This window comes from Dipodomys spectabilis, unplaced genomic scaffold, assembly GCF_019054845.1.
Source record: "Dipodomys spectabilis isolate Male_0828 unplaced genomic scaffold, ASM1905484v1 ptg000783l, whole genome shotgun sequence".
NCBI classification, from domain to species: domain Eukaryota; kingdom Metazoa; phylum Chordata; class Mammalia; order Rodentia; family Heteromyidae; genus Dipodomys; species Dipodomys spectabilis.
Window position 1 is genome coordinate 11,331,134 of NW_024871460.1, and position 13,600 is coordinate 11,344,733.

General features: G+C 34.3%; 1 protein-coding gene across 4 annotated transcripts in view; it reads left to right on the plus strand.

The window, feature by feature from the left end:
* The window catches only part of Csmd3 (CUB and Sushi multiple domains 3), a 926,836-nt gene that overhangs the window by 668,235 nt on the left and 245,001 nt on the right, over window positions 1-13,600 (plus strand). For all 4 annotated transcript variants that reach the window (XM_042673149.1, XM_042673151.1, XM_042673150.1 and 1 more), the window contains 3 exons: window positions 2,566-2,757; window positions 6,714-6,840; window positions 9,608-9,810. In XM_042673149.1, coding sequence (XP_042529083.1) covers window positions 2,566-2,757; window positions 6,714-6,840; window positions 9,608-9,810 — 522 coding nt within the window. The remainder of the gene's footprint in view (window positions 1-2,565; window positions 2,758-6,713; window positions 6,841-9,607; window positions 9,811-13,600) is intronic.

Below are 13,600 nucleotides of genomic sequence, written 5' to 3' on the forward strand. Positions count from 1 at the left end.
TTTCAGTACCAAGCTGTTTTGATTACTATCGCTTTGTGGAAAGTAACAAGTCCTAAAATTTTAGCTTTGTGGAAAGTAACAAGTCCTAAAATTTTAGTGCTTACCTAGGTTCCATCTGTGTTTGAAAGACTAACTGGCATGATTTTCATCCTTATATTTTACATATATGTCATGATTTGAGTTAGTGACCTCTGATTTCTATGGCTCAGTATCTGAAGATGCTAATATTTGTTCTCGGTTTATACACTTGGGCCATTTCAATCCAACAGGAAATGTTTAATGCTTGTCAATTTTTTTTGTCCCTCAAAATTCAATTTCTTACCAGAATTGCCATATTTTTGTGTTACGTCTTAGAGACAATTGTCTTTAAGAATCCATACTCATTTGTGAAAGTAATTCACATCTGCTATACACAATTATTTGTATGGGGGGATAAGGGGGGGGAAAGAAAACAAATCAAATAATTTCAGACTTAGAAAAAACTTAGAAAAAAAAAGACTTAGGAAAGACTTAGGGGGAAAAATGACTGTGAATGAAGGCAAATTTGAAAAAGAATTCCAAAGTTTAACAAAGAACAGAATGGTTAAAATCCCTTTGAAGACAGTATAAAGAATTTCTCTAGTTTCCTGAGAACAAGGGTATCTCTCAGCATTCCAATTATAGAAGGCATTCAATTCTTCATCTGTACAAGGTCTGGTGCCTTTATATATGTTTTGACACTTCAGAAAGGTAATGGTGAGAAGACTGAGCTGCTGTAAAATTTGAACAGAGACATATTAAATATGCTATTAACTGTTCAAGTAAATCTGAAATAATATGTCCTGAAATTTAAAAGTTTTTACAGATAGCCTTTTTTCTATGAATCATGATATATATATGTATATACATATATATATATATATATATCATGATTTACACATATTTACACATCATGACTTTAAAGACTAATAACCTTTTTGAAAGCTTTCTTTATATATGCAAATTTTACATATGTTGTAAAAACTGTAGAAATTAAGGATATGGATTTGTGATCTGACTTTCATGGTTTTAATCATCATTTGGTTTTTGATTCATTTTAATCTCTTGAAAGTTCAAACTAGCTTCATTTGATCACGTTTCTATTTCAATGTAACATATGTATAGCTCTATTTTAAGCATCATTTAAGACACAAATTACATATTTTTTGTCCAGTATTTTTGTCCTGAAATAACCCATTTACTTCATTGATGAAGATGTCCTCATGGAATTGAGGTACATCACCCTTCCAGCATGTGGGTATATTCACTGACATGGAAGCTCCCATCTATGGTTTTATGTAGTTTGTATTACATAAGTGTGATTAATTAAATCATTGATAACCTGTAATTAATCCCTCAGCCTCCCCCCATCTCTGTGTGTTTGCAGTTGTTAGTAACAAATCTACATTTATTGCCAGTGGGTAAAAGATGGAATGTTCCCATTGGTCGAGACCAGATATAGACCTTTACATAATATTTCTAGATTCTTTCATCCCCTCAGAAAGAACTCTGAGAGGAAAAAAAAAAACTAAAAAGACTAAGAAATGGACAGGAAGTTTTATTACTAATCCACACTCGGAGGGAGTCACATCTCCCAAGATTTGGAGATCATTCATTTTATCAGCAATCTTTAATGGAGGAGAGTCTATTCAGGAGTTATAGGAAGGATTCAAGAAGAAGAAAAAGAATTCTAAAGATAGGTCAGGATTTTCCTGGAATAGGACCCCCTATGCGTTTTTGCAAGTGTCACCTTGTCGGATGCATGTTAGGATAATTGATTCTAGTCATCTACTTCATTTATAATAAAGATCTGCTAATGATAATAAAGATCAAAGTAACATCTGTTTTATTTATAATAACAGCAAAGCAAAGTTGTTCTTGGTCCCTGTAGACCTTGTTGGTCCCAGTAGTCTGTGACAAGTGTTGTATTTTGTTGTTTGAGTGGCCACATGATATACTACAGAAGAGTTTTGTGGTTGCTGTGGCCCCTAACCAATATGGAGACTACCATTCCCCTCCCCCTACAAGTACACCTGTTTAGCCCAATTCCCTACTTCATATTCTCCAAGAGTAAGAGGTACACCTCATGATCTTCAACTCCTGTATTTTGAAAAAGGCTTAAGTAACAAAAGATGTTCTTCCCACTCTTGTAACTTTGGAAAATTCAAAGATTTTAGAAATTTTGTGCCCCAAACCAGCAATAAAAACCAAGTTTATATTTCATTTTATATCATAGTGTAACTGTCAGAATCTAATATTAACTATAAATCACCTGAAGCTGGCAGAGGCTTACTATTACAATCCATAGTATAGTCATACAGACTGCATAATTGATAAACTTAAAAGTACAACCAATCCTTTTCAGGAAGGAAGTGTTTTGTCTTTTTTTTTATTATTGTAGCATATCACACTACATTAGGAACAAAATAACGAGGGGCAAGTACATTATCATATTAAAATAGTAAAGGAAAGGAACAATGTGTATAGTTTTTTTATTAAATTTTTCTTTCCACAATTTAACTTTAATTTGATTATGTGTATCTACAGGTTTTGAACTCTCACATTGTGAAGATCCAGGCATTCCGCAATTTGGATACAAGATCAGTGACCAAGGCCACTTTGCTGGGAGCACTATCATTTATGGATGCAATCCTGGCTACACTCTTCATGGAAGTAGCCTTCTAAAATGCATGACAGGGGAGAGAAGGGCTTGGGACTACCCCCTGCCTTCTTGTATTGGTAAGATACTCTTCTGCATTTTCATTTAATATATCTATTGAAGTGTTTTCAAAATATACCCTTCTGCTCTCAAATGACTCCCACTGTCCAGACCCATTTCATACTAAATTAGCAGCTTAATGTTATGGGAAATGTAATGGAAAGTTTAAGTCTTTTTTATAGTTGCGGGGATTTTTCATTTTTGTTTTTTTTGGTTTTTTTGTGTTTTTTTTTTTGTTTTTTTTTTTGGTCATGGGGCTTGAAATCTGAGCCTGGGTGCTGTCCCTGAGCTCCTCAGCTCAAGGCTAGTGTTCTACCACTTGAGCCACAGCACCACTTCTGGTTTCTGGTAGTTAGTTGGAGATGAGAATCCAAGGACATTCCTGCCTGGGCTGGCTTTGAATGGAGATCCTTAGTTTTCTACCTCCTGAGTAGCTAGTATTACAGATGTGAGCCACTGTCGCCAGGCTTATAGTCTCATTAATGTGTACTTATCAATGTATACTTGGAGGGGATAATATGATCTATAGGAATATATGGGAAAATATATTAAAACAAAAAATTATTTCATTTCTACCTTTACATAAATTTTAACTCATTACAAGACTGTCTATAGTTTTAATTATGTGTCTGTATTAAACCCAGTGATCAGGTTTCTTTTATTTTATAAAATCGTTGCACAACTTTAAATCAAAATGATTTAAATACAAACTCTTCTCAAAAACTTCCAAGATATCTATCTATCTATCTATCTATCTATCTATCTATCTATCTATCTATTTATCTATCTCTCTATATATAATAAAATATAATACAAATGTGAATTTCCACACCAAAAGAACGATTGATAATCAGTAATATAATTTATGCTGCTTTCATGAAGCTAAAGAGAAAACAAGATAAGCGCATACTTTTATCTCTAGTATGGCTCCGTGCCATTTTATGTTTGTATATTAGTTAATACATTATGGGGTATGTTGGGTGGAATAGTGTTTAGGATAATATTGATACAAACCTTTCTTCCTTTCTTGTTCAAAAGATCAAGTAAGTCCTAAGTTGGAATACCAGGACATCAAAAGAAAATCATACTGAAACAAAACACTGATTTCTAATAGGCAAATGTACATTCTTGATGGCATTTGTGGGGACAAAAGCAATGTTGGGTCAGACTTAGAGAAATAAAGCACAAGATGTAAAAATTCAGGTACAGAATTAATGTAATTATAGCTTCTTCAGTAAAGATTTTTTGTTTTTAAAAAGCAATGGTTTTAGATTTTTGTTGTTGTTGTTCCAGTCCTGAGGGCTTGAACTCAGAGCCCTGGACCCTGTCCCCAAGTTTTATTCCCTCAAGGCTAGTGCTCTACCACTTAAGTTACAGCTGCACTTCCACATTTATTTATTTATTGAGTAATTAATGGAACTTAAGAGTCTCATGCTTTTTCTGCCTGGGTAGGTTTTGAACCTGGATCCTCAGATGTCAGCCTCCTGAGTAGCTAGGATTGTAGGCATGAACCACAGAAACATGTCTGGTTTTATCATCTTAAGCATTAATGCCTATTTAATTTTTTTTTTAAATCACCCACTATTATATGTTGAATTAATGTTGCATAAAAAGTAGCAACTTTTTGATTTCTTTCTGGGGTAATTAGTCAAGGTTCTCTAAAAACAAAAACAAGAACAAAACAAAGAAAAAGAGCGAATTAAGAATAGCCTCTACTTTCTCTCTCTCTTTCAATTTCTTTCTCTTTCAAAAGACTTTTTTTTTTAATTTTAAGTAACTTTTTTATGAAGTTTTATGGGCTGGTAAGTCCAAAATCCACAGGGCAAAACAATGGATAGTAAATTGAAGCTGAAGTAATACTGCTGTTTAGAAGAGAAATATTCTTAGAAAATAAATTTTGACCTTTCAACTGTTTGGATGAGGAGGCTCACCTGCATAATCTCCTGTAAACTAATTTTAGATATCAATCAAAATTATGATATACCTTGACAGTTAAATTAGCACTTGATTAAATAACTAGATGAATAGTATGGATCTTATAAAATTAAGGATTGATGGAAGAAATGGGAGAGTAGTAAGTTCTTATTTCTCCGGTAGTAGGTAGTATCAAAATAAAATACCAGGAACGATGACAAGAATTTTTTTAAGAGTTTATTTAGAAAAATGAAAGTAAAGGCCACTCAGAAGAAAGAGCAGCAGTACTCAACCAGTGGCCCCACCCCATGGTCCTGGGATGTTGTTTTTGTGTTTTCTCCATCATCCCAGTTTTCTCTCCTCCCCTCAGGCAGTCTGTCAGATTATGATTGGTCTAGTTGAATCAGGCCAGATTTTCTCCAGGGTGGTGTCCATTGAATGGTGGGCTGTCCAGGGGCTCATAATCAGATTGTTTGAAATAGCCAGACCCTCCTCTGGGTGTTAGCCACCCATCACAGAGCAGACAAGCCAGCCAAAACAGCTCGCTGATGTCCTGCAGGATCACATTATTTTGTAATATAACAGCTGAGATCTATAAAATGTATTTGCATAAATAGACCTTATAAATTTCAGTCATTATATTCTAGAGTCCTTATGCCCTTCCAAATGAAAAACTTTGTCATTTCTTTGATCTAATTTAATAATTATTATTATTAATAATAATGACAGACAGAAGCAAAGTTTAATTCATTCATTGAATCTGAGTGAGGCTGAAATGATTCAGAGAATAAGAAAAATAAATATTGTAGTATTTTCAAACATTTCCGTTAAAGAAAAATGTTTTCATTTTTATTTATTTTGAGTATGAAGACACACTGGACAATTTTTAAATGTTTAATGCTGTGAATGATGCTTTTCTTATTTCTAGAATTCTGAGAGGAGGGCCAATATGCCTATAAATACTTTTTTTTTCTTGCATGCAAAGAATTGTCTTATTTTTTCCCCTACACAAAAATTCTCCTAAGTAATTTGCTTGCTAAAGTCACTTCAGATATTGTAATATTATTCAATAGTATAAAATGGAAAAGGGAAAGCTCTGAAAAGGTAAAATTTTAATACTATGGTAAGGCAATTCTTAACATTTTTAATTTACTAAATTTTATAAAAATTAGAAGTCACAAGCTAGGCACCGGTGGCTCATGCCTATAATTCTAACTACTCAGGAGGCTGAGATCTGAGGATCACAGTTCAAAGCCAGCCCCAGCAGGAAAGTCCGTGAGACTCTTATTTCCAATAAACCACTAGAAAACTGGAAGTGACCCTGTAGCTCAAGTAGTAGAGGGCTCACCTTGAGCTGAAGAGCTGAGGGACAGTGCCCAAACCCAGAGTTCAAGCCCCAAGACCACCAAAAAATAAAAAAAGAAAGAAAAAAATTAGAAGTCACATTTAATCAAAAGAAAATTACTTTTAAATGAACTTTTTTAAATTGACTAAAAATGCCACTTTGACTTTTGGGAGGTTAAATGGAAGTGTTTAGAGTATTTGAAAAGAGAAATAAAAGGAAAATCAAAACTCCAAAGCCTGGGGCCTACAGTAAAGATTAGTGTTCCTCAGAAGTGGAGGTAGCAGGAAGATGAATTATTCAACCAGTAATTCACCAGCAGTAAGCAACTTGCCATCTGTTTCCCTTTTAAAGTTATCATTATTTAACAACACTCCTTAAACTGTTTCAAAGCTGAACTCAGAGACTGTTCTCTTTTAAAAAAAATAATCCATCATTGGGTTTGTTTTATTGTTTTTTATTTTATCTGTCATGGGGCACTGCTATTTTATTGTATGAAATACCCCTTAACCTTAAGTACCTTAAGTACCTTAACCTAAGAAAGTTTATATAGAAGTGTTTACTTTCAAGGAGAAACCTAAGAAAGTTTATATAGAAATGTTTACTTTCAAGAAGAAACAAAATAAATCTTTGGACTCCTTAATGTGAAAATAAGCGTGCTTTCTTGCCCCAGTAGATTGGTATTCAGTTAAGACTTACATTGTTATGATCATTTACTAGCTGAATGTGGAGGTCGTTTCAAAGGAGAATCCTCAGGAAGAATCTTGTCACCTGGCTATCCTTTCCCATATGACAATAATCTGCGTTGCATGTGGATGATCGAGGTAGATCCAGGAAACATTGTAAGGTAAGTAGATCTCATTCTCTTAAAATTACTAGGAAATCTGACTTTCCTGATCCACATCTATATGTAGTATCAAGATATAAAAAAAAAAAAAACTTTTAATCTTTGTTAAAAGGAACATGATCTTTGTGTGCTTAAACTAAAATGTGAATAAAAGTATTCCTTAGTATGCTTTTAATTTGTAGGTAGAAGTAGTAACTCACATTAGCTCTTAGAATAGAAGGAAGGTTTTCATACTTTTTTTTTTCTTTTTCTTTATCTCCCAGTCCTGAGACTTAAACTCAGGGTGTGGGTGCTTCACTGAGCTCCTTTCGCTCAAGGCTAGTGTTCTACCACCAGAGCCAAAGCACAACTTCTGCCTTTTTCTATGTTGTTTATTAGAGATAAGAATCTCAAGCTGAGCATGGTGGCAATCCTAGCCACTCAGGAGACTGAGTTCTGAGAATCACAGTTCAAAGCCAGTCCTGGCAGAAAAGTCCTAAACCACTAGAAAACTGGAAGTGCCGCTGTGGGCTCAAGTGGTAGAGTGCTCACCTTGAGCTGAAGAACACAAGGACAGCACCCAGGCCCAGAGTTCAAGCCCCAAGACCGAAACAAACAAACAAACAAACAAACAAATAAATAAATACAAATCTCATAGACTTTCTTGCAGATCTCAGTCTCCTGAATAGCTAGGATTACAGACATGATCCACCAGTGCCAGGTTGGTTTTCAAACTTTTAACAAGGCTCAGAACTTGAGAATTTTTCCGCCCCTAGCATCTTTGCTCTTTTAATTTTTGATATCCACAGATACTGGATCCATCTGTATCACAGGTATTCAAAGTTGGGCAAGTCACTATCACCTAGTTCAGCTTCCCAAACTTCTAGAAGAAACAACAACAGGAAAGAATTAAATACAACTCTGAGCTCTCATCTAAACATATCTCTAAAGTGTCTGCTTTAGAAACCAAGCTATCATTTCTTTTGTGCTGAGTTTTGTAGGTGGCTTATGATTATTTATCCTATGATAAGTACTAAACTTTTAACTCCTAAATCAACACTAGAACTGGGTTTTTAGGTCCAAGGTCCAGAAGTCCCAAGATAGTCTTGGCTATTTGTTCCCTTATACCAAATCAAAAGACCTGGTGAAGGGCAGAGTAAGGAGATTTAATATCTGGCAGTGTTGGGAAGGCACCAAACATATCAATACATCTTCAGCCTTCTTCAAAGGTATGGACATTGGCTTCAGGTAAAATAGAGAGGATTGAGGGTCAGAGAGTCAGTTAAAACAGTCTCACATGACCAGTGTAGTCAGGTTGAACTTTAGCTCTGTCTCTGGATTTGGAAGAATTACACAGAACTGTTTAGGCCTTCACCTTTGTAAAGGAAACAGGAACAAGTTTCCTGAGATAGGATCTCCTGAGTTTTGGTTGTTTACTCTAAAATGAAAAAAAAGAAGACAAAAAATCTGTTTGGGGATAGTTTGACTTCCTTGCATAATGTTTATAAGTGAATTTTTCCTTGGAGTCAAGGTGATTCTAAAGTTACTATGCGAAGAACTTGGTTTAGATCAAGGGGCAGAGATACAAAGTTAGAGGCTTTTAGTTTACTTCAAGGGATGCTGAAAAAGCATCTTTAAAAAAAAATCTCAAAGATTTCCTCTTACAAAACCACTCAGGTTTCTAAGAATACTACGTCCCTGAAGTAATAGAGTTTTTGTTTAGAGTTTTCTTTTCTCCATTTGATAGGAATGGATTAATAAATAAACAAATTCTTCCCTGACATGAACTAGTTAGTGTGTTATTGCTCACTCTATCTTTAGAATTTCAGAGCAGTTGTTATTTAAATTAAATTTCAGACAGGCTTCTAGATAGCTCCCTCCCCCATTTTAAGATCTTGAATTTTGTAATGAGATAGGCAGAACTCAAAATAAGCTCCCTAGGATCTGTCCTAAGCTCACTTTTCTTTAATGTAGATTGTGCACTTGGTTACTGACATAGTAGCAGCATTATTAAATTCAAAAATATTAAATTCAACAGAACAATTTTTGATAGTGGTATGTAACCCAAATTGAAGATTGTAGTATATGTGGAATATGAGCATGAATATAGCGTAAGGCATGTCCATCTAATTCATTTGCTCATATTTGCACTTGGCACAAAATGTGTCAGATGCTCAATGTTCTCTAGGTTAGACAAAATGGGGCACATTTAAAATGAAACAGGGGTAAAAGTATGTACAGTCAAACAACCTAAGTTCATCTTACGATTCAGCCATTCTTTAGGCAATTATTTTATCTATCCAAATACCACTAGACAGCTTTATAAAACTGTTATAAAAATGTGCTCCTGTTCCATTAGGTCATTATAAAATTTAAACAAATAAAAGTTATGCAATGTATTTTATTTTTATTTTTTGTGGTGTATTTTATACAGCATCTGGTACTTGGAATGTCCTAGATAAGTGCTACCTTTTGTGAGTACAGTTAAAATTCATCAACACTGAAAACAAATACACATACAAAACAACAACAACAAAAAAAGAAAACCTCTGTATACCAGCAGCTACTGAAATTCACAAATAGTGTTTATAATTTCATTATAAAGAAATAATGGTTTCAGTCTCAAGATAAGTTCACACAGGTTTATATATATATATATATATACATATATATATATATATATGCTGTTAGCATTATTCATACCTAGTAAAATCCAGAAAATGTATTTGTTCTCATTTTTTATTTATAAGTGAATTCTTGTTGACAGAGATGCATGGTTCTTCCACAGCCTGCAGTTTCTTGCTTTTGATACAGAAGCATCACATGATATTCTTCGAGTCTGGGATGGACCACCAGAAAATGAGATGCTTTTGAAGGAAATTAGTGGATCTCTTATTCCTGAAGGAATCCACAGTACTCTCAACATTGTAACCATCCAGTTTGACACGGATTTTTACATCAGCAAATCTGGGTTTGCAATTCAGTTCTCAAGTGAGTCTTCCTTTTTTTCATTTCTTAAGTACAAAACAGGAATGGTACGTAAGGATTCATACTAATTTGACTGATCTTTTTTTCATTTTAAAATATTAACAAACTGAAGTACTATTTCTAGTTTTCCTATTCATTTACAGGGAAGGTAAAGTATACATAGAAAAATAACAGTTATACTTGAGTACTAATTGATGAAACTTTCAGTTGTCAATGCATTTATCCCTTAAATAAGGATGGTGATTAAAAAAATTCAGTTAGTAAAAATACTTACGATACAAAGGTTTTCACATGTGTTAAGCATATCTTATGAAAAATATGTGGGGTCAGAATTGTTTCAGACTCCAGATTTCTATGAGTTCTGGAATATTTGTATATACCTAGTGACATATCTTTAATGAAATCCAACTCTAATCACAAAATTAATGTTTAATATATACATTATATGTATGGTCTGGGGGTAAATCTAATCTGTATATCCATAAAATAATAATATTTCTAAAATGTGATGTTTTAGCCAGGCACAGCAAAGCAAAAAAATTAAAAAAGTGATATATTGTAGATGAAGAATGAAATGAATACTTGGCCTTTTAGAAAAGGCAACCATAAATTTTTATAAATTTAATGTTTTTACTATTATGAATATTATTGGTAGATTGTATTTGTCTTTGACAAAATATATTAGTCTGTTTTCAAAGAGATCCTTTAACAATGAAATGTCATGAGTTAGAAATAATTACCAGAGCAGGGAGCCAGTGGCTCATGCCTGTAATCCTAGCTACTCAAGAGGCTGAGATCTGAGGATCTCTGTTCAAAGCCAGCCCAGGCAGGAAAAGTCCATGAACACTCTTATCTCCAATAAACCACCAGAAAACCAGAAGTAGTACTGTAGCTCAAGTGATAGAGTGCTCGCATTGAGCTGAAGAGCTGAGGGACAGTGTCCAGGCCCAGAGTTCAAGCTCCATAACCAAAAAAGAAAAAAAAAAAGAAATAATTACCAGTGTTTGGGGTTTATTTTTTTCACATGTTTTATTTTTCACCACTGTCAAGCAGTTTGATATATGTTGCTCTGTTTTTCATTTTTCTTTTTTAATTGTGAAAATACTGTACAGAGGGGTTACAATTACATAGACAAGGTAATGAGTGCATTTCTTATCAAGCATTGTTGCTCCCTCCTTTGTTTCCCCTTCCCATCCCTTCCCATCAACACCCCCACACACACACACACAACAAAGTTGTAAAGTTCATTTTCTTTTTTGGTATTTTTTTTTTTTTTGGTCGGTTGTGGGCCTGAACTCTGGGCCTAGGCACTGTCCCTCAGCTCTTCAGCTCAAGGTTAGCCCTCTACCACTTGAACCACAGTGCCACTTTGGGCTTTTTCTGCTTATGTGGTGCTGAAGAATCTAACCCAGGGCCTCACGCATGCAAGGCAAGCACTCTACCACTGAGCCACCTTCCCAGACCATAAAGTTCATTTTCAACAAATTGTTTAAATAGGTATACAGGTGGACCCATTGCAACAATGAGATATGTTGCTCTGCATAAGGAATTTTATAGTTAGTAATAGTTAGAAATCACGAGTGTAAATTAAAATAAAAAAATGCTATTTTTATTTTTATTGTCAATGCATTCTCTTCTTGTGGATATTATCTTAAGAAACTTCTATTTGTATATCCTAAACATTCATATTAACAGAAACCTAGCAAGATTTTCCAATTCATCCATGGAAAAATAAGTGATTAATATAAATGGATTGTTTTAGATTATATAACCCAAGCTTATGTGAGAAAAGTATAAACCAAGAGTCAATATCTTCACATTTTCACTTAAAGTCTGTATCTTGAGGAAAAGAGAGAATAGGGGAATAAAAAGTAGGAAAATAATTGGATAACTTGTAAACATAAATGAATATTTATGAAATAGTAACCAACTTAAATAATCTTTATATTTGCACTATTTTCTCCTGTTTTTCTTCTTTCTCTGTGTTTCTGTCTCTCTCTTTTCTTTTCTAACTTTCTTTTTCTCTCTCACTCTCTCTGTGGTTCTCTCTCTCTTTCTCTCTGTCTGTCTCTCAGATTAAGAACAATATGCCAAAATGTTAGAGAACTGTTCAAACTGTCTTCTTTTTAGTGGTAGTTTAACAACTATTCTCCTTTCTTTTACTTTAAAATTAGGAATACATTGTACTTTCCATGTAAATGGTATTGTGATTTTTTTAAAAAATCTGTATATAGGACTGTGAAAAGGTAATTCTGTTTCTGAAATTTAATTATTCACACCTATTACCTTCAATGCCCAGATTTATGACTCACGCCCATATGTGCTTGAAAGATTACTTTCATACTAGGAATATAGTAAATGCTCAGAAATTACTATCATTGTGCCATTATTCTTGTCCTATATATCATTACATCATTATTCTAAAGGTAAGACCCTATTAGTTGTAATAAAGTTTTACACCTGAAACAACTTAGCTTCCTAAGCATGGTCCCAGGCCACTCTGTCAAAGGCCACACTCTCAAAAATCAGGGGATATACACAAGCAAAGCAGAGAGAATCTGGGGAGCATGTATTCTATAGGAAAGAACCAGTGCCCCTTTGGATGATGGCACTTTGTCCTATATGCAGGCAGGCTAATTTTAAAATGGCACTTGAAATAATGAATTTTATGAGTCCCTTAATTATTGAACAAATAGTATTCAAGTCTGTGTAAATAGACTATAGGCCAATAATCAATGATTCCTGATTAAACTGATTTGATGGGAAAAAATTCTATTTTAATAAATATTTTTGCCTAATATAGCCCATACACTTTGTCCTACTTGTAATTCCCCTCCCCCCCCAGTATATAGAGTGTGGTAAATTATTTGGCAATTGACTCTTTTGGAAATGTGTTGATTCTGTAGCCTTTGTACCCCCAAATATGTGTTTCTTCGATTCAAAATTATCCTTAGGAAACAAAGATTGGAGCACTATAACTTGCTAAATCTTTGATTTGTTTTTACAATGAAAGGGAGCACTATTAAAAATTATGATTAAGAATAGTCATAAACTGGTATAGACCTAGAAAATCAGAATGTATTTAGATTGTCAGGTTCTTACTCAGTGCTCCTTCAAGTCCCCTTTTAGATTACTATTCCTTTCTGATTGAAAAGTTTCTTATCAAAAGAGTAATCAGTTTTAAACAACTACAGAAACAACAACAACAACGACAACAAGAACCTGAGTCAAGCAACAGCAACAACCTTCATCAATAAGATGCAAACAATGAAATGTATTTTAGCAAATTTGGTGAAGAGTGACGTTTACTGAAATTTAGGTCACATACCTACTTTATCGTCCTCATCATACCACTGTCATCAGCCTCACGACTCCCATTTCATGATCTGTCTGTTCTTTGTACAAGTCTGCAAGGCACTTCTGATTAATCAGCGCTACTTAAGTCTGCCGCTGCTACTCCATGCTGTCTATGTGCCATCATTGCTTCTCAGCAGTTGCCTTTCCATCCCTTGCTTAAATTCATAATTTGCCAGTCTTCTTCCACTCTAGTTCTGCAGGGAGGACATCACCGGGTGTCATGCTGTCTTTTGTCCACAAAATAGTTGATTTGGACAAAGCATTTTCCATGCTCTTCACATTTTGACCTCTGTGAAGAATCTGTCCCTGCTGGGTAATACAAAGGACCAAAGCTCATAACTGATTGTGATAAATTCTCAAGGAAATAGATTCCCTAGTCATGAGGGTCTGAAGTCTGCCTGCCTTAAAGGACTGCATGGTGTCCTGCCTTTCTCCT